Here is a 22,284-nt window from a genome sequence, read left to right as displayed (position 1 = left end):
CCCACATAAGTTAAGGAGGAGTGAATCTACAGGGCGATAGCTTCATGCAAATTATAAAACTGTTTTTAGAGAACAAGCATACCATTCCCTACTGTTTACCCCACTGCATATAGACAGAAGATGGTCAAGGAAATAACCACTATAGCTTATACCTTATAATACCAAAATTTAAGGTTTTCTCACTTTTTCTTATTCAAAATTTTTTCTCACCTTAGATCAAAAGAGAAATAAATAAATTAATCATTTCCTCTTCTCTCTCCCATTCTTGCTGCTGCTGCTGCTGCTAAGTCGCTTCAGTCGTGTCTGACTCTGTGCGACCCCATAGACGGTAGCCCACCAGGCTCCCCTGTCCCTGGGATTCTCCAGGCAAGAACACTGGAGTGGGCTGCCATTTCCTCCTCCAATGCATGAAAGTGAAAAGTGAAAGTGAAGTCGCTCAGTCGTGTCCAACTCCTAGCGACCCCATGGACTGCAGCCTACCATCCTTAGACTTTGGTTAAATAGTGTTATGCATTTGCTTTAACAAAATTTTAACCCATCCGGAAATTATGATAGCTTATCTGAATAGCTAATGAAATATTTGACTATTTTTAAAGTGTTGACTAGGGTAAAACTACAGTGACATTAAATTTTTTTTTGTTTTAAATATCTGAATCAGTATTCCAAGTGAGGGCTTCCCAGGTCGCAGAAGTGGTAAAGAATCTGCCTGCCAATGCAGGAGACACAAGAGACTCTGGTTTGATCCCTGGGTTGGGAAGATCTCTTGGAGTAGGAAATAGTAACCTGTTTCAGTATTCTTGCCTGGAAAATTTCATGGACAGAGGAGTTTAGCAGGCTACAGTGCATGGGACTGCAAAGAGTCAGACACGACTGAGTGAGCACAGCACATTCCAAGTGAATATTTCAGGCAAAGTATAAGGATTTGATATAAATGAATTTGTGGTAATTTAGACTTAAATGACATAATTCCATTAAGAATACTGGTGATGTTTTATTTTTCTCTTATAATTAAAAGATGGAGATTGTACTTTTTAATGATTTTTAGGTTTGCTAGACAATGTGGGAGCATTTTATTCTGCAAAATATTTTTTAACCTATTTGATTATAATATTACCATTATTTAATAACATTGAGAATTTTTTATTTTGGTATTATTTCAAATTAATATTTTATATAAATAAATTAAATTTATATATAAATTAATGTCTTTCTATAGACAAGACAATGGAATGGCTAGTGTTATTAAATTTCTATGGAAAACAGGTACTAAATGAATAGGATTTTTGATATTTGAAATGTTTTGTAGGCTGCTATTCAAATAGGGCTAAAAATATTCTTTTTGGAATGTTAAAGTGAAGTCACTCAGTCCTGTCTGACTCTTTGTGACCCCATGAACTGTTGCCTGCCAGGCTCTTCAGTCCATGGGATTGTCCAGGCAAGAATACTGGAGTGGGTTGCCATTTCCTTGGAATGTTAACATTACATAAAATATTATAGTAGTTACCTCTTCCTCCTCATATTCCTCTTCAGCTTCACCAACCACCTCACCATATTCCTCTTGTCCAGCTGGTGGTAACAAACGACGACGACTTCCATATTGAGGCATTTCATACCTGTAACAGAAACTTACAACTTTAAACATTTCTTCATGTGATCTGTATAACTATGATTGATCTCTGTTTCCTTCTTTTTCTTCACCATTCAATCACCAGATATTTATACAGCACCTATTTGGCTTCTGGTACACTAGTTACAAAACCATAGGGAAAGAACTACAACCTGATGACCAATGACTTTTGCCATAAGGTACCCTGGAATAACAAGAAAAGGAAATTAATCTTAAAATTTCAGTTTGAAGTTTTAGGAGAGATAAGAGTGAAGAGAAAGGAATATTTTTCCTTGATTGACTGAACAATTTAAGGCACCAAACAGATTCTTTCTGAAAGATAGCTTATTCAGAACATAAAATCTAAGTTTAAATTTCTGCTTCAAATACGATATGGGATCATATTTATTTTGCTCTACTGTATAAAACAGTTAACTTATGTCTGTGGAAATGACTTTTGAAATGCTCATTTCTGGATTCTAAACTGTGTTTTCTTATGAATTTCTTTTGGGCAAATCTTGAGGCTGACTGGTTAGATAAAATGTTAAATATCTCATATGAAAGAAATGGTGAATTCAGGAATTGAGCAAATATGTTTGACTTCTATTCCTCATTTAAATAATTTGAACAAGTTTATTGCATTTTTCAAATTGCAGTCAATATCAATATAAACATCAAAACAGAATTCAATATAGAAAAAATGGTTATGCTTGATTGAAGCTAAAACTAGATACATAACTCATTTTCAAACATGAAATGGATGAAATGACACTCATAAAAATGCTAATAATAATAATCCCTTAATAACATGCTATTATTCATAAAAATATTAAGATACTGGATAAAAAATCTGAAGATGTACCCATGCTCATAACTGTAATAATCTTGTCCATATTCCTGGCCAGGATCAATTCCAGACTCCATGGATAACTCCTATTATTCAAAGAGAGAAATCACATTTGAAAATAAATTATCACATTTCAGCTCAAAGTTTGTTTTCCCCGACCTAGTGTTCGATGACTCTCAAAATGCTGCTGCCAAAATAATTTTAGTTACAAATGTTAGTTAAACATACTAAAGCATATATATATATATATATATATATATATATATATATATAGTCTGTAGCTATTTTACACAAAATTAATTTATGTTATTAGAACTTGGGAGGGGGAATGTAAAGTTTTTTGAATGATAAACCTGTCAAAGATTACAGATAAGCATATATCATTTGCTTTTAGATACTTTTTAAAACTATCAATAGACAGTTAATAGTTCAACCTATTTAACATATTATTAGTAGAATTTAGCGATGAAGAAAATTATAACATTATCTGTTTCATCACTGTTTCATCATCCTAATAACATTTCTCTATTATCAAGAGCTCTTTGCTTCATGAAAACCTATTCTTAAGAACAGATTTGAAAATAATCATTTATATATTAATAAAAATGTGCTAATATGTGACATATCTTCAAGGATGCTAATTATGAATTTAATTATTTTTCCTAAAAAACAAAAGAAAAGAAAGAAATTTGTCAGACCACAGGCCCTTTCAAGGTTTCCAATTCTAAATTCCAGACTCTACTGATTTTTGTCATTCAACACTTAATGGAAAGATATTTTTCCTGAGTCATACATATAAAATTAGCTTTAAATAACTACTAAATTCAGTTTCACTAAATTTCTCTTTTTATTTCTATTTTAACATTTAAATAAGTTGAACTGTCAAGGTTTTACCAAATTAATTGTCAATGAAATAAGAAAAGGAAACAAGAGTTTAGGTATCCATAGGAAAACCAGTGGAATATTATTTCTAATATCATATACTATTTATAAGAACTAATTTTGTTGATCCAGGTATAATATGTCAGGAAAACAAGTCCTCTGGAGATACTAATGTATCACTTAAAAAGTATGGCTATTCACAGCCTGCATGATGGAAAGGGAGCTAGCCCTCATTTGTGCTTTGTTTGGCAAACGACATTTTTAAAATGTGATTAGTTACCCAATCTCTAATCAGAAAATGCTGTTAAAAATCTGGATTTTTGATTGCTTTCAAAAAATATAAAGATAGCAACACTGGGCTCATCTTTTTATATGTCATGAATTTAGTTGGTGGTATTCTTCCCGACAGCAATCATGTTCTTTCCTGGTTACTGCTGTGTTCTCAACCAGACTCTTTTATAACTACACTCACAGTCGCAATAGGATCCCCATTACTCTCTCTTTTACATTGAATAAACTCTATTTACTTACATTACCTCCCTAGATTTTTATGAGCTTGCAACCCCTCTACTAAATGTACACTCTGTTGACTTTGCAGTTACAAATACTTTGTGAATTAATTGCAAAGGAATCCAGTTTTGATGTTAAAATGGATTCAGTTTACTCATAAGACAAGTTAAAAGTAATATGTGTGTGTGTGTGTTTGTGTAGATCAGCAATACCATGCTGGGTAAGGGACTTGGCACAACTAGAACTCTCATATTCTGGAGAGATTATGAATTAGCAAAACCATTTGGGAAAGGTTTGGAAATAATACTGACGTAAAATATACATTTCTCTTTTCACACAAATTCAATTTAACTTAGTCTATGTGCCCAATATAAATATGTAAAATTGTGCACCAAAATACATCATTTTTAACAGCCCCAAACTGGAACTGATACCAAAGGCCATGAGATAAACACACGGCTACATCACACAATAGAGATGAATCTCCCTGACAGAATGATGAGCAAAAGAAGTCAGGTACAAAATGAAATATATGATTCTATATTATCCTATTTCTATAAACTTCAAAGGCAGACAAACCTACCTGGGTGTTACCAGTTAGGTGAAAAATTTTCTATTAGCAATAACCACACTTTGAATAAACCTCATTTGGCTACAGTATTGCTTCTGACAAATGGCTATTTTTAGAAAAGGAACTCCTTCCATTTGTGATGACAACATGAAATGAATCTTGAGGGCATTATACTCAGTGAAACAAGTCAGGCATACAAAACTATACGGTATTACTTATATTTGGAATCTAAAAACAACAGAAAACAAATTAAAAACTGAATTCACAGAAACAGCAGAAAAATGATTACTGAGTAGAGAAAATGATGAAAGGTTTGTGAAAGTGCACAAACTTTCAGCTCTAAGGTGTATAAGGTCAAGCATCAAAGGTAAAACATGGTGACGAGAGTTATAATCCTATACTGTACGATTGACATTTGCTAAGGGGGTGCAACTTAAAGGATCTCACAAAAAAATAATGAGTAAAAATATAAGATACATATGTGAGGACAGATATGTTAGACCTTTTAGTGTATGTATGCATGAGTGCGTGCTCAGTCATGTCCTACTCTTTGAGACCCCATGGACTATAGCCTGTCAGGCTCTTCTGTCCATTGGATTTTTCAGGCAAGAATACTGGAGTGGGTTACCATTTCCTTCTTCAGGGGATCTTCCCAACCCAGGGATCCAACACGCATCTCTTGCAACTCTTGCATTGGCAAGCAGATTGTCTACCACTGAGCCACCTGGGAAGCACTTTCACAGTGTATACATATATCAAAACACCAGAATGTACACTTGAAATATTTTACAACTTAATTTGTCACTTATACCTTGATAAAGCCAAAATTAACTATACATATTGAATCCTCCTGCCAATGCAGCAGATGTGGGTTTGGTTTCTGGGTTGGAAAGATCCCCTAGAGAAGAAAATGACATCCAATTCTAGTATTCTTGCCTGGGAAATCCTATGGACAAAGGAGCCTGGTGGGCTATGGTTCATGGGGTCACAAAGAGTTGGGCACAACTTAGTGACTAAACAACCAAAACAGTTAAATATTTATCTTGGAATTGGAAACAAAAGCTAGGTGAGTGTGAGTGAAAGGAGAAACAATATCTAAGTGTTAATGTGGAGGGCTTCTGGAGAGCTAGTAGGGCATGAGTCCTCTGTAAAAATTCATTTTGTGGCACAATGTAATTTTATATCTGTATTTTTATTTTAAAAAATGTTTATTACAGGAAAAAGGTGCGAAATGAAGTCAATTCAGACTAATAAGAAACTGGGACAAAGTTAAAATCTAAATTTGACTTATTAAAATTAAATACTTAAAAAACAAACAAAAAAACTGTTTCTTACTGATAGGCTTAGACTTTTGAGGCATTCAAAATCCAATGTAATTATATTAGCTTAAATGAAGCCAAAAGGTCTCAGAAGTAATACTTCTTGGCCAATGCACATTTAATCTAATGGGTGGGAAGACTGAGCAAAGACTGCCAAATGATTCTGAAGTTGAAATTTAAATGTCCATAAATGGAAGAATGTATTGATATGAAGAAAATGTGGTACATACATATAAGGGAGTATTATTTAGCCTTTATAAAAAAAAAAAAAAAAAAGGAAGTCTTGTCATTTGTTACCACATTGATGAAATAAGCCAGTCACAGAAGGACACATCCTACATGATTCCACTTACACAAGGTATCTAAAATAGTCAGTCTTATAGAAACAGAAAGGAAAATGATGATTGCCAAGGGATAGTGAAAGTGTTAGTGGCTTAGTTGTGTCCTACTCTTTGCAACCCCATGGGCTGTAGCCTGCCAGGCTCCTCTGTCCTAGCAATTCTCAAGGCAACAATACTGGAGTGGGTTGCCATTTGCCTTCTCCAGGGGATCTTCCCAACTCAGGGATCGAATCCAAGTCTCTGGCATTGCAGGCAGATTCTTTACCATCTGAGTCACCAGGGAAGCCCCAGGCAGGAGATGGAGATGGTAGCAGATATTAACTTTCAATTAAGCACAATGAAAAAGTTTAGAGATTGTTATACAGCATTGAACTTACAGTTGACAATACTGTATTGTGCACTTAAAAGAGGAAAGATGTCAAAGTATGTGATTTTATGACAATTAAAAACAAAAAAGTTTTTAAAGTTGAATTTTAATAGCTTTTAGCAATAATGAAAAATATTTATGGAAATATATGCTACTGAAGGGGGTTCTCAGGTAGCACTAGTGGTCAAAGAACCTGCCTGTGAAAGCAAGAGCTGCAGGAGACGAGGGTTGGATCACTGGATAGGGAAGATCCCCTGGGGAAAGAAATTACAACTTCTGTATTCTTGCCTTGCTAATCTTATGTACAGAGGATCCTGGCTACAGTATATGAGGTCGCAAAGAGTTGGCCATGACTCAAGCAACTGAGCACAATGTGACCTAGTGGATTTCAAATTTTAAAAGAATCAATTTTCCTTACAGACATGTACTTCTCTTTTTTCTTGACCGGTAAATAAAACTCAGGTCTTGTTAACTAAATATATATATCTGGCATCAAATGACTTAAAAAAATAACAGAAGGATGGAAGCAACTGGGGAGGAACCCACATACTCAGTCATCAATTTAATCAATCTCTATAAGGAGAGTCTATAGGGAGAGATGAGAGCTGGTGGAAGCTAATGCTCTGAAAGGTTCCTCCTGGATACTTATATCACCTATTAAAGCATCATCTCTTCAAAAAAAGAGAAAATGAAGGAAGAACTCCACCATTAAGCCTGCCAGTCTATTCTGTTCAAGGGGATTCTCCAGGCAAGAATATTAGACTGGAATGTCATGCCCTCCTCAAGGGGATCTTCCCAACCTAGGGCTTGAACCCAGGTCTCCCACACAACAGGCAGATTCTTTACCAACTAAGCCAGCAGGGAAGCCCTAAGATTCTGAGTCAGACTGAAGAGAAAAATGGAATGTTGGTCTTTTTTGCTGTTCCATGCAGTCCTTGTTGCCATTCCCATAGCAGGTGAATTATGCCAAGTATCTTACTAAAAGGTGCTTTTATGGGAAGATAAACTGCTTAATGTTATTTTTAAAATTAATTTATGCTGACCACACAGAGAAGGCATATAATCAATCTAGTATCTTAGTGACCAAATTGTAAATGTAATGATGCAGGAAAGTGAAAGTGAAAGTGAGAGTCACTCAGTTGTGTCTGACTCTTTCAGACCCCATGGATATATATAGTCCATGGAATTCTCCAGGCCAGAATACTGGAGCAGGCAGCCTTCCCTTCTCCAGGGGATCTTCCCAACGCAGGGATCAAACCCAGGTCTCCCATATTGCAGACGGATTCTTAACCAGCTGAGCCACCAGGGGAGCCTGTGCGGGCACAGGAGGGCCAAGAGAAGCTACTTCACGTTCAAGGTCAGGAGGGGCGGCTGTGCTTTACTGGAGCAGACGTGAAGAGATACCACACTTTGAGAGTAAGAGAAACCCAAGTAAGATGGTAGGTGTTGCAAGAGGGCATCAGAGGGCAGACACATTGAAACCATAATCACAGAAAACTAGTCAATCTGATCACACGGACCACAGCCTTGTCTAACTCAATGAAACTAAGCCATGCCATGTGGGGCGAACCAAGATGGGTGGGTCATGGTGGAGAAGTCTGACAGAATGTGGTCCACTGGAGAAGGGAATGGCAAATCACTTCAGTATTCTTGCCTTGAGAACCCCAGGAACAGTATGAAAAGGCAAAATGATAGGATAGTGAAAGAGGAACTCCCCGGGTCAGTAGGTGCTCAATAGGCTAGTGGAGATCAGTGGAGAAATAACTCCAGAAAGAATGAAGGGATGGAGCCAAAGCAAAAACAATACCCAGTTGCGGATGTGACTGGTGACAGAAGCAAGGTCCGATGCTGTAAGAGCAATATTGCATAGGAACCTGGAATGTCAGGTCCATGAATCAAGGCAAATTGGAAGTGGTCAAACAAGAGATGGCAAGAGTGAACAGGAACATTCTAGGAATCAGCTAACTAAAATGGACTGGAATGGGTGAATTTAACTCAGATGGCCATTATATCTATTACTATGGGTAGGAATTCCTTAGAAGAAATGGAGTAGCTATCATGGTCAACAAAAGAGTCTGAAATGCAGTACTTGGATGCAATCTCAAAAACAACAGAATGATCTCTGTTCATTTCCAAGGCAAATCATTCAATATCATTGTAATCCAAGCCTGTGGCCCAACCAGTAACACTGAATAAGCTGAAGTTGAACGGTTCTATGAAGACCTACAAGACCTTTTAGTACTAACACCCCAAAAAGATGTCCTTTTCATTATAAAGGATTTGAATGCAAAAGTACGAAGTCAAGAAACACCTGGAGTAACAGGCAAATTTGGCCTTGGAATATGGAATGAAGCAGGGCAAAGGCTAATAGATAGATACACACACTTTGCCAAGAGAGCGCACTGGTTATAGCAAACACTCTCTTCCAACAACACAAGAGAAGACTCTACACATGGACATCACCAGATGGTCAATACTGAAATCAGATTAATTATATTCTTTGCAGCCAAAAATGGAGAAGCTCTATACAGTCAGCCAAAACAAGACCGGGAGCTGACTGTGGCTCAGATCATGAACTCCTTATTGTCAAATTCAGAACTAAATTGAAGAAAGTAGGGAAAACCACCAGACCATTCAGGTATAACCTAAATAAAATCCCTTATGATTATACAGTGTAAATGAGAAATAGATTTAAGGGACTATATCTGATAGACAGAGTGCCTGATGAACTATGGACGGAGGTTCATGACATTGTACAAGAGACAGGGATCAAGACCTTCCCCATGGAAAAGAAATGCAAAAAAAGCCAAATGGCTGCCTGAGGAGGCCTTATAAATAGCTGTGAAAAGAAGAGAAGCAAAAAGCAAAGGATAAAAGGAAATATATAAACATCTGAATGTAGAGTTCCAAAGAATAGCAAAGAGAGATAAGAAAGCCTTCCTCAGCAATCAATGCAAAGAAATAGAGGGAAACAACAGAATGGGAAAGACTAGAGATCTCTTCAAGAAAATCAGAGAAACCAAGGGAACACTTCATGCAAAGATGGGCTCGATAAAGGACAGAAATGGTATGGAGCTAACAGAAGCAGAAGATATTAATTGATATCTAATTGATATCTACAGGACATTTCACCCCAAAACAATGAATTTCACCTTTTTCTCAAGTGAACACGGAACCTTTTCCAGGATAGATCACATCCTGGGCCATAAATCTAGCTTTGGTAAATTAAAAAAAAAAAAAGAAATCATTCCAAGCATCTTTTCTGACCACAATGCATTAAGAGTAGATGTCAATTACAGGAAAAAACTATTTAAAAATCCAACATATGGAGGCTGAACAACACGCTGCTGAGTAACCAACAAATCACAGAAGAAATAAAAAATGAAATCAAAATATGCATAAAAACAAATGAAAATGAAAACACAACAACCCAAAACCTGTGAAACACTGTAAAACCAATGCTAAGGGGAAGGTTCATAGCAATACAGGCATACCTCAACAAACAAGAAAAAAGTCAAATAAATAACCTAACTCTACACCTAAAGCAACTAGAAAAGGAAGAAATAAAGAACCCCAGGGTTAGTAGAAGGAAAGAAATCTTAAAAATTAGGGCAGAAGTAAATGCAAAAGGAACAAAAGAGACCATAGCAAAAATCAACAAAGCCAAAAGCTGGTTCTTTGAGAGGATAAATAAAACTGACAAACCATTAGCCAGACTCATCAAGAAACAAAGGGAGAAAAATCAAATCAATAAAATCGGAAATGAAAATGGAGAGATCACAACAGACAACACAGAAATACAAAGAACCATAAGAGACTTATCAGCAATTATATGCCAATAAAATGGACAACTTGGAAGAAATGGACAAATTCTTAGAAAAGTACAACTTTCCAAAACTGAACAAGGAAGATATAAAAAAATCTTAACAGACTCATCACAAGCATGGAAATTGAAACTGTAATCAGAAATCTTCCAGCAAACAAAAGCCTAGGACCAGACGGCTTCACAGCTGAATTCTACCAAAAATTTAGTGAAGAGCTAACACCTAACCTACTCAAACTTTCCAGAAAATTGCAGAGGAAGGTAAACTTCCAAACTCATTCTATGAGGCCACCATCACCCTAATACCAAAACCTGGCAAAGATGCTACAAAAATAGAAAACTACAGGCCAATATCACTGATGAACATGGATGCAAAAATCCTTAACAAAATTCTAGCAATGAGAATCCAACTACACATTAAAAAATCATACACCATGACCAAGTGGGCTTTATCCCAGGGATGCAAGGATTCTTCAATATCTGCAAATCAATCAATGTAATACACCACATTAAGAAATTGAAAAATAAAAACCATATGATTATCTAAATAGATGCAGAGAAAGCCTTTGATAAAATTCAACATCAATTTATGATTAAAACTCTCCAGAAAGCAGGAATAGAAGGAACATACTTTAACATAATAAAAGCTATATATGACAAACCCACAGCAAACATTATCCTCAATTGTAAAAAATTGAAAGCATTTCCCCTAAAGTCAGGAACAAGACAAGGGTGCCCACTTTTACCACTACTATTCAACATAGTTTTGGAAGTTTTGGCCACAGCAATCAGAGCAGAGAAAGAAATAAAAGGAATCCACATTGGAAAAGAAGAAGTAAAACTCTCACTGTTTGCAGATGACATGATCCTCTACATAGAAAACCCTAAAGACTCCACCGAAAATTACTAGAGCTAATCAATGAATATAGTAAAGTCGCAGGATAGAAAATCAATATACAGAAATCCCTTGCATTTCTATACATTAATAATGAGAAAATAAAAAGAGAAATTAAGGAAATAATCCCATTCACCACTGCAACAAAAAGAATAAAATACTTAGGAATATAACTACCTAAAGAAACTAAAGACCTATATATAAAAAACTATAAACACTGGTGAAAGAAATCAAAGAGGACACTAATAGATGGAGAAATATACCGTGTTCATGGATCGGAAGAATCAATATAGTGAAAATGAGTATACTACCCAAAGCAATCTATAGATTCAATGCAATCCCTATCAAACAACCAACAGTATTTTTTTACAGAGCTAGAAGAAATACTTTCACAATTTGTATGGAAATACAAAAAAACCTCAAATAGCCAAAGCAATCTTGAGAAAGAAGAATGCAAATGGAGGAATAACCTGCCTGACTTCAGGCTCTACTACAAAGCCACAGTCATCAAGACAGTATGGTACTGGCAAAAAGACAGAAAAATAGATCAATGCAACAAAGTAGAAAGCCCAAAGATAAATCCACATACCTATGGACACATTGTCTTTGACAAAAGAGGCAAGAATATACAAAAGAGAAAAGACAATCTCTTTAATAAGTGGTGCTGGAAAACTGGTCAACCACTTGTAAAAGAATGAAACTAGAACATTTTCTAATACCATACACAAAAATAAACTCAAAATGTATTAAAGATCTAAACATAAGACTAGAAACTATAAAGGTCCTAGAGGAGAACATAGGCAAAACACTCTCTGACATAAATCACAGAAGGATCCTCTATGACCCACCACCTAAAATATTGGAAATAAAATCAAAAATAAACAAATGGGACCTAATTAAAATTAAAAGATTCTGCACAACAAAGGACATTATAAACAAGGTGAAAAGACAGCCTTCAGAATCGGAAAAAATAATAGCAATTGAAGCAACTGATCAAGAACTAATTGCAAAAATATACAAGCAACTCCTGCAGCTCAATTCCAGAAAAATAAACGACCCAATCAAAAAATGGGCCAAAGAACTAAACAGACATTTCTCCAAAGAAGACATACAGATGGCTAACAAACACATAAAAAGATGCTCAACATCACTCATTATCAGAAAAATGCAAATCAAACCACAATGAGGTACCATTTCACGCCAGTCAGAATAGCTGCTATCCAAAAGTCTACAAGCAATAAATGCTGGAGAGGGTGTGGAGAAAAGGGAACCCTCTTACACTGTTGGTGGAATGCAAACTAGTAAACCCACTATGGAGAACATTGTAGAGATTCCTTAAAAAACTGGAAATAGAACTGCCTTAGGCAGCTATGAAATTAAAAGATGCTTACTCCTTGGAAGGAAAGTTATAACCAACCTAGATAGCATATTAAAAAGCAGAGACATTACTTTGCCAACAAATGTCCATTTAGTCAAGGCTATGGTTTTTCCAGTGGTCATTTATGGATGTGAGAGTTGGACTGTGAAGAAAGCTGAGTGCCAAAGAATTGATGCTTTTGAACTATGGTGTTGGAGAAGACTCTTGAGAGTCCCTTGGACTGCAAGGAGATCCAACCAGTCCATTGTACAGGAGATTGGTCCTGGGTGTTCTTTGGAAGGAATGATGCTAAAGCTGAAACTCCAGTACTTTGGTCACCTCATGTGAAGAGTTGACTCATTGGAAAAGACTCTGATGCTGGGAGGGATTGGGGGCAGGAGAGAAGGGGATGACAGAGGATGAGATGGCTGGATGGCATCACTGACTCGATGGACATGAGTTTGAGTGAACTCCGGGAGTTGGTGATGGACAAGGTGGCCTGGTGTGTTGCAATTCATGGGGTCGCAAGGAGTCGGACACGACTGAGTGACTGAACTGAACTGAACTGATGACCCAGCAATCCCACTGCTGGGCATACACAATGAGGAAACCAGAATTGAAAGAGACACGTGTACCCCAATGTCCATTGCAGCACTGTTTATAATAGCTAGGACATGGAAGCAACCTAGATGTCCATCAGCAGACAAATGGATAAGACAGTGTGGTACACATACACAATGGAGTATTACTCAGCCATTAAAAAGAATACATTTGAATCAGTTGTAATGAGGTGGATGATATTGCAGCCTATTATACAGAGTGAAGTAAGCCAGAAAGAAAAGCACCAATACAGTATAGTAACACATATATATGGAATTTAGAAAGATGGTAACGATAACCCTGTATGAGAGACAGCAAAAGAGACACAGATGTATAGAACAGTCTTTTGGACTCTGTGGGAGAGGGAGAGGGTGGGATGATTTGGGAGAATGGCATTGAAACATGTAAAATATCATGTACGAAACAAATCGCCAGTCCAGATTTGATGCATGATACAGGATGCTTGGGGTTGGTGTACTGGGATGACCCAGAGGGATGGTACGGGGAGGGAGGTGGGAGGGGATTCAGGATGGGAAACATGTGTACACCCGTGGTGGATTCATGTTGATGTATGGCAAAACTAATACATTATTATAAAGTAATTAGCCTCCAATTAAAATAAATACATTTATATTAAAAAAAAAAAGAGGTGGCAAGAATACACAGGAGAACTGTACAAGAAAGATCTTCATGACCCAGATAATCACGATGGTGTGATAACTTACCTAGAGCCAGACATCCTGGAATGTGACCTCAAGTAGGCCTTAGAGAGCATCACTACGAGCAAAGCTAGTGGAGGTGATGGAATTCCAGTGGAGCTATTTCAAATCCTAAAGGATGATGCTGTGAAAGTGCTGCACTCAATATGCCAGCAAATTTGGAAAACTCAGCAGTGACCACAGGACTGGAAAAGATCAGTTTCATTCCAATTTCAAAGAAAGGCAATGTCAAAGAATGTTCAAACCACTGCACAATTTCACTCATCTCACACACTAGTAAAGTAATGCTCAAAATTCTCCAAGCCAAGCTTCAGCAATACGTGACCTGTGAACTTCCAGATGTTCAAGCTGGTTTTAGAAAAGGCAGAGGAACCAGAGATGAAATTGCCAGCATCCACTGGATCATAGAAAAAGCAAGAGAGTTCCAGAAAAACATCTATTTCTGCTTTATTGCCTATGCCAAAGCCTTTGACTGTGTGGATCACAATAAACTGTGGAAGATTCTGAAAGAGATGGGAATACCAGACCACCTGACCTGCCTCTTGGGAAATTTGTATGCAGGTCAGGAAGTAACAGTTAGAAGTGGACATGGAACAACAGACTGGTTCCAAATAGGAAAAGGAGTTTGTCTAGGCTGTATATTGTCACCCTGCTTATTTAACTTATATGCAGAGTACATCATGAGAAATAATGGGCTGGAAAAAGCACAGCTGGAATCAATTGCCAGGAGAAATATCAATAACCTCAGATATGCACATGACACCACCCTTATGGCAGAAAGTGAAGAGGAACTAAAGAGCCTCTTGATGAAAGTGAAAGAGGAGAGTGAGAAAGTTGGCTTAAAGCACAACATTCAGAAAACGAAGATCATGGCATCTGGTCCCATCACTTCATGAGAAATAGATGGGGAAACAGTGGAAACAGTGTCAGACTTTATTTTTTTGGTTTCCAAAATCACTGCAGATGGTGATTACGGCAATGAAATTAAAAGACACTTACTCCTTGGAAGGAAAATTATTACCCAACCTAGACAGCATATTCAAAAGCAGAAACCACTTTGCCAACAAAGGTCCATCTAGTCAAGGCTATGGTTTTTCCTGTGGTCATGTATGGATGTGAGAGTTGGACTGTGAAGAAAGCTGAGCGCCGAAGAACTGATGCTTTTGAACTGTGGTGTTGGAGAAGACTCTTGAGGGCCCCTTGGACTGCAAGGAGATCCAACCAGTACATCCTAAAGGAGATCAGTCCTGGATGTTCACTGGAAGGACTGAAGCCAAAGCTGAAACTCCAGTACTTTGGCCACTTCATGCGAAGGTTGACTCATTGGAAAATACCCTGATGCTGGGAGGGATTGGGGACAGGAGGAGAAGGGGACGACAGAGGATGAGATGGCTGGATGGCATCACCGACTCAATGAACATGAGTCTGAGTGAACTCTGAGAGTCGGTGATGGACAGGGAGGCCTGGCGTGCTGGGATTCATGGGGTCGCAAAGAGTCGGACACGACTGAGCGACTGAACCGTAGTGATGCAAAAAAAAAGAAAAAAATAACTACAATTACTGAATTTCTTCCCACTATGCCCCAGTTGAGTTAGAGGTTTATATAATTTATATTACTGTCAACATCCCATAAAAGATGAAATCAATGAGCATAAGGAGGATGTGCAGTTTGACTAAGGCTTTATACACAGTAACTGGCATTTGGATTTCAACTCTGAGGTATCTCATTCAACATTCTATGGAGACGTATTCACATAAATTTAATTTATTACTTTTTTAATTTTATGGTATGTGGGATTTTAGTTCCTTGACCAGTGATTTAACCCAAGTCCCCTGCATTGGAAGGTAGATTCTTAACCACTGGATTAACAGAGAAGTCTTTCTATGGAAATTTTTTATAAAATTCATAACATTTGAATATTTCTGCCACCGATCTCTCAATTTGGGGAGTGAATTCTAACCACAAAATGCCTGTCTTTAGCAAAGTTAAGATTCTGTTGTTGAGAAGTAGCAATAAACAGAGTACTTTTTTAAAGTGGAGAATATAAAATTTTACATTTTCCAAAGGAAGAAGGTATTTAAAATTTGCATTACTTTATTTCTTTCAATTTAGGAAGTATATAAAGTAGTAAATAAATAAAAATGACATGCATTTATTATATAACTCCAAATATATTTTCTCATTGCAGGAGAAAATGTCATAAGGTATTTTAAAATAGACTGCCCAAAGACAGTATTCTGAATCACATTTCAATGACTAAAGTCTGTTTATCACAACCAAGTTTCTACCTTTGTTATTTCAGCATGGATGTCACCATTATTTCTTCAGATTTTCCCTGACCTAAATCTGACCTCCAGAACAGTTCTGATGAATCTAGATTCACTAAGACAAGCAACAGATCAGGTCCATGACTTGTCTCATTTAATGCTTGTTTGCTTTTAATATAAACAAAGGTCTTATTTACCTGATTTCCAGAGAGTGAAGTTAAAAATTTGGAACTTCAGTCACCAGAAAGCAGAAGGGAGGTGAGTTGCTTGCTTATTTGCTTATTTGATCTAATTTAAAACCACCTTTTCTCTGCCTTGTAAAATTATGTCATGCTTGTAGCCACACACTCTTGCCCACATGTGTAATAGGCCTCAAAGTCACATTAAGTATTGTGAAGACTCAGTGAGGTTAGAAAAGAAAAAGAAAATTGATACCTCTGGTTTAAGAAGAGAAGGCCTCAGCAGTTGTTGTTGCTGCCAAAGGAAATTAGAATAGAAAAAGGTTTAGGAAATAATTCAGGTGGAAAAAGTAGATTATGATTGAAAAGAGAGAAAAAAAGGTCACAGCTTAAAACTGGTTACCTTGGGATACAATTTATTAGTCATGTGATAGCTATTAACAGCATTAAGTGATATTTTGACTATTTATGTTGGAACATAATTAATGTGCTTTAATTTCATCATTGTTTCAATTAACATCAAACTTAATATTAATAAATAAAAATCTATAAATATTTTTTTGGTTTAAGGTATATAGCAAAAGAGTCATTTATGGTTCTGAAGAACTTTAAGTATTACACAATTCATTTTAACAAATTTAACCTTGTTTTAAATTGTCCCTCTTTTTCTCCCCAGTCACATTTATATATTATCAGGTTCATTAGGAAGAAGGGTAGGGTACACAAAAAAATGATATGGTTCTAATGAATTTATCATTATATTCAAGACATGCTCTCATTTTTCATTTTTACAAAACGTGGATTGTTTGAAGTCAAGATTTAAACATGCTTTCAGAAATTCTTCTGTGATTAAGGAAATTGTTCTTCCTTAGTTTTTGGAGACCACTTCTCACTGCCTCCTCATTTTACTCGTATTTTTTTAAATACACTTTCTACTGATCTGTTTCATAATAATCTGTACTATAACTACATGAAAACATACACAGATTCAAATTTTGGCTTCTCAACTCTTGAAGGGAATGGTTATACAACATAAGTCCTAAAGTAAGCATTGGGAATGTAGGAAGAGAGGTTCTAGGAAATAACCCTACCAGTGAGCCAACTGCTTAAATGGCCAATAGAACAACCGTTTGACAGAAGCCATAGATATTCCACGGTACAGATGTTAGTGCGACGGTACAGTTAAGGTATTCACTTACAGGGGTAGGAGGTTGAAGTTAGAGATATTCTGATTCAATCTGTAAGCTGTTATAATTATCCTTGAAAATCATTTTTTTGTTAAATGCATTCATTTTGATTTCTAAATAATCTAGGACTTATGCATTCTAAACCATTAGCCAATCAGGGCATATGCTTATTTCGTTCTCTTTACTGAAGAGCTATATGCTAACTCATACTAAATTTTCAGTAACTCATGGATAGTACCACTTACAGTGTAGTTCACCAAATACTATTGGTCAGAATATCCAGTATCTTCTCTGCAGACCAAGAGTCAAATTAACACAAAAAGCCATACAATAGTCTGACTTGTTTTTAACTCTAAAAGCTCAAAAGTTGTAAAAGTGAATATTGGACTGATTTTTTAAAAAGTTTCTAAATTAGAAAAAGTGTTCTAGCTTAGATTTATAGCCTTAGAAAAAGGAATTTGGGGGGATGTCACAATATGGAGTGATAATAATTCTAGAAAATAGAAATTTATCTTTGAAAAGGTAAACAGTTTATCTGTGTTCACTTATTGACTTAAAATGTAGAACAAAGAAGCAACAAACATACAAGAAAATAAATAGCAAAACACACTTATAAGTTTTTTTTTTAATAAACAGAAATACTCTAGTCTTGAAAGAGTGTAAATCAGTCTTGCCTGTAACATAAATATTTTTCCAGTAACCTTGATGTAACATAGCACCATAAAACCCTTACCTCTGATGTATAACCTCTCCTGCAAGGCAGAAATGAAGAAATCAGTATTAAACACCCTGGATTTACAGATAAAATAGAATTATAGATGAAGGTAATTTAAGAAAATCATAGAAAAATTGAGAAGGTGATTTTTTCTAAAAAATTGTCTCAGGTGAAATATATTTTATGGCAGTATCAAAACAGGAAGATCAAGATTTTATGCCTACATTATTAAAAACAATTATCACTCCAGACCCTCATGCCATCTGAAAACTAAACAATACACAATCTGTTTTATCTCAATGGTGTATAATAACAGACATTGACTCTGTTATGATTAGTTAGATTAAAAATATTCTACATCATGTCTGTCCTAGATAAGTCTTGATATGTGTGATACTCATTTGGGGAAAAGATATGCTTGATACATGAAAAACATATTGGTACAGGACAAAAAATATTACCTCCATGACTAGAACATATTCTTCCAAATGTTTGTAAGGTTTTTTGATTTGTCAAATTATTCTAAAAATAATAAATGCAAAATAATGACTAGTCTTTAAATGTCAATTATGTTACTAGACATGACATGAAAAAGTTTTTAGAAATATAATAGCCAAGCATTCAATATTACATAGAGATTTATATAGTTAAATGGACTATAAGTTGTTGAAACATTTGACGGTACTTGAGAGGGGAAAAAAGTATGGAATGTTTTCAATGTCATTAATTATGAAGATTTTTTATTATTCATTAAACACTTGGCCTAAAGTAGTACACTAATGCTGTTGGCCATGCTATATGAAATTAGTAAACAAATGCAATGAAAATTTACTATGAACACTCTCTAAATCCAGCAAAAGAATCTGTAGAAAATTTATTTAAAATATTCCAAGGACTGTACAGATAAATCTGCTTATTTGAATGCATCTTAAGTGATTATAAGGCATTGTTGATTGAATAATGGTTATCTGGTTGGTAATAATGGTAATCTAATGCTTATACACATATATTGCTGTCAGCAATTTATTGCAATAGTTCTGTCTTATCTGTGGTTATCTATCTGTTGTTTCAGTTACCCGTGGTCAACCATGGTCCAAAAACATTAAATGGAAAATTCTAGAAAAAAAATTTGGTATGTTTTAGACTGCATTCTGAGTAGCATTATGAAGTCTCACTCCATTCTTCTGTATCCCTTCCAGAACATGAGTGGTCTCTTGGTCCAGTATTTGAGATTTCAGGTATCCATTAGGGGTCTTGCAGGATGCTTATGTTGTATGGTTAAATAGGGGGATGATAACCTTAAAGCATTTAAAAGTTGAGACATTTTCAACTTTTACTCAATTTGTATGTTTTAGAGATATATAAAGTTGACAGCGCATACTTAGGTTTTAATAATGACTCTTGAGTGGTATCCAATAAAACCTATATTTCATTTTCTAGGATATTTAAATTGTCTCTTTTCATTGGCATTACATTCCATAAATGTAGGAAATAAAATACCAAGAGATGAACTATACTATTTCCATTAACCTTTCTGTTGCCTTTTATTTGGTTATTTGTATTGTTTTGTCTTATCTCAAAGGCAAAACATAACTCAGAAAAAGTAAACAACAGAATCAATATGTATAGTTATCTGGTGTTTTCAATTAACATGACTTCCTATTAATCCTTATAAAATCATTCATATGACACTCGTGCATCTTTTTATGTAGTTTATATCTAATATGTATTAATTTTTCATTTTATACTCTTTGTATGTATTATTGTTTATTTTTAACAGTAAGGAAAGTGTATGTTAACAAGTTATAACTTTTAATAAGGTACCTAATAATTTCTTCTGCACTAACTGAATCATAATAAATGCAGAAGAAAATATGATACTCTTTTTTGGAGGTTTGCTGTCAGGTTGCATGAGCTTAGGGGTTGTGGTGAGAAATAATATTTTGAGTGTATACCAGAATATTTTTAGATCTCAAGTAGAAGATGCTTTAATTGACTTTATGATGAAGGAAACTTCTACATATAATGTGTCAATGAAAGACTAGATTAAATATAAAACATGGGAATGGATGTTTCATTTGCAAAATATGAAATAGTAATAACAATTTAAAATTATAAAAAAGTTATGAAAAAGGACAAAGTAAGAATTTAATAAGGCTATATACCTACATAAAATTGTTATTTGGACTTCGAATATTCTTTGGTAATTATTTGGAGGTTTAATTATCAAATAATTCTAAGGAATTATCAAGAAATTTCTTTTACATTTCCAATGGCTGATACAAAATAGCATGAAGACACACACACTCACATTAAGGGTTTATGCAATTGTGAATAATACCTTGTCAGAGTCCGCCAAATAGCACAAGTTCTCATGCATATGACCAGCTGCCAACAAAAACTCCAACTGAAGTTTTTCAGTGAAAGAGAGAAAAAAATCATGTTCAAGAACCCCGGGAAAAAAATTGCTGTTGATTTGGATGAAAAGAATCTGAAGCAGAGGATCTAATGAAAATAGATAACTTTATAGTCTTTTATTTGATATCGTTAACTGGGGTGCTAGATCAAATTCTTGAAGAAATTTCACATGATATGAGTTAAACAAAACCTATGAAATGATGCATTCATTGTAGGGCTCTAGATCTAAATTAATATACTTAAAATGGCAATTATCAAGAGGACTTTGCCTATATTTTGGAGTTGTGTTTTCTCTGTGCAGACATATCTCCTAAAATATTAAAACTGGATCATATAATAAACAATTATGCTTGTATTCAAAGTGAGGATTTCCAGTAAGTAAAATTTATTCCGTGTGTGAGATGGAAAAAACAAAGTAATTACTTGATGGTTGAAGATAGCTTTCATTAGGATAGAAAGATGGTACTTAGCTTAGTTGATGCCTTTAAGAATTTAACAAGTTGAGCTCTAAGATATAAGAACAACTATTGAAATTTTTTAGAGTATAAATTATTTTCTTTGCCTAAAATAAAGAGGAAAGACATATATAAAACTGGTGACAGTTCACCAGATATATTTCTTCTTGATTTCTATTTAGATTTTTTATATTTCATTCATGTTTACAGGCTAAATTTGGATGATTCATCCATAGCAATTAAAAGTAACTAGGAGGGGAATATATGTATATCTATAGCTGATTCACACTGTTGTACAGCAGAAACTAACACAACACTAAAACAACTATACCCTAATAAAAACTAATTTTAAAAAAAGTACCTAGGAATAAAACCAATTATGCACTTTAAAAAATTTTAGTAGACAATCATGTTTTATATTATTGATAGACAATGAAAAATATAATTTTTAATGATGAAATAGTAACTAAATTCATACTAGATAAACTCTGTAGGTATTTACCTAACTTTCTTTTGATGAAACTGATTAGAATTTATTAAACTGGAGATAAAGATTATTTTTGAAGGAGACTCATGATAAAATTATAATTAAGGAATGATATAATAATGTGAGCAAGCAAAGCTAAAGAGCAATTTATAAACATTTGTGGGAACAATGAAATATGTTACAAAAGTCAACAATTCAAGATTTATTTCCATTATAAAGAAAGGAAGAGAAAACACAATGAGAAATAAATAGAATAACACAGCAATTGAAAAAAGTAAAAGATTTATCAAATGTATAAGCATACTAGTAAGATAAAAGCAAGCCAGAGTAAAGGATGTTCTTATAAGAAAACAGATGTCTACATCTATAGCACCTGAGATTTATTTTGGAATACCATAATGTCTGTCATCTCCTACATTTTTAGATACATAACATTTTACTTTGGTAGTATTTCTTCTTACCAAATACATAGGCTTCAAGGAAATAGCAGAACATATGATATCATTTTTTAGCTTATTTGTAACAGTCTGCTGTCTTCCTGGAACACTCATATAAACTATGATCAAAAGTAAATGTAAAACTTAACATGATAAACAAGCCATTGGTTTAAATTGGATATCTAACTTTCATGCCCATATATACCAACTGAAAAATAGATTGAAATTACTTACTTTTTAAATAAATGTAGACAAATAATGCTACTTCGTAGTTAAGAAAGTTAAGGGAACTCTATAATAT

The 22,284-nt window shown here is 34.9% G+C and overlaps 1 protein-coding gene across 1 annotated transcript in view; it reads right to left on the bottom strand.

The window, feature by feature from the left end:
- Positions 1–22,284, bottom strand: part of PCDH15 (protocadherin related 15) — a 1,798,632-nt gene that overhangs the window by 1,017 nt on the left and 1,775,331 nt on the right. The window contains exons 36-39 of the mRNA XM_045164127.1: positions 18,205–18,223; positions 16,541–16,579; positions 2,469–2,539; positions 1,505–1,613 (exon numbers count right to left, since the gene is read on the bottom strand). Coding sequence (XP_045020062.1) covers positions 1,505–1,613; positions 2,469–2,539; positions 16,541–16,579; positions 18,205–18,223 — 238 coding nt within the window. The remainder of the gene's footprint in view (positions 1–1,504; positions 1,614–2,468; positions 2,540–16,540; positions 16,580–18,204; positions 18,224–22,284) is intronic.

This window comes from Bubalus bubalis, chromosome 23, assembly GCF_019923935.1.
Source record: "Bubalus bubalis isolate 160015118507 breed Murrah chromosome 23, NDDB_SH_1, whole genome shotgun sequence".
NCBI classification, from domain to species: Eukaryota; Metazoa; Chordata; class Mammalia; order Artiodactyla; family Bovidae; genus Bubalus; species Bubalus bubalis.
This window is presented reverse-complemented; position numbering and strand designations above follow the sequence as displayed.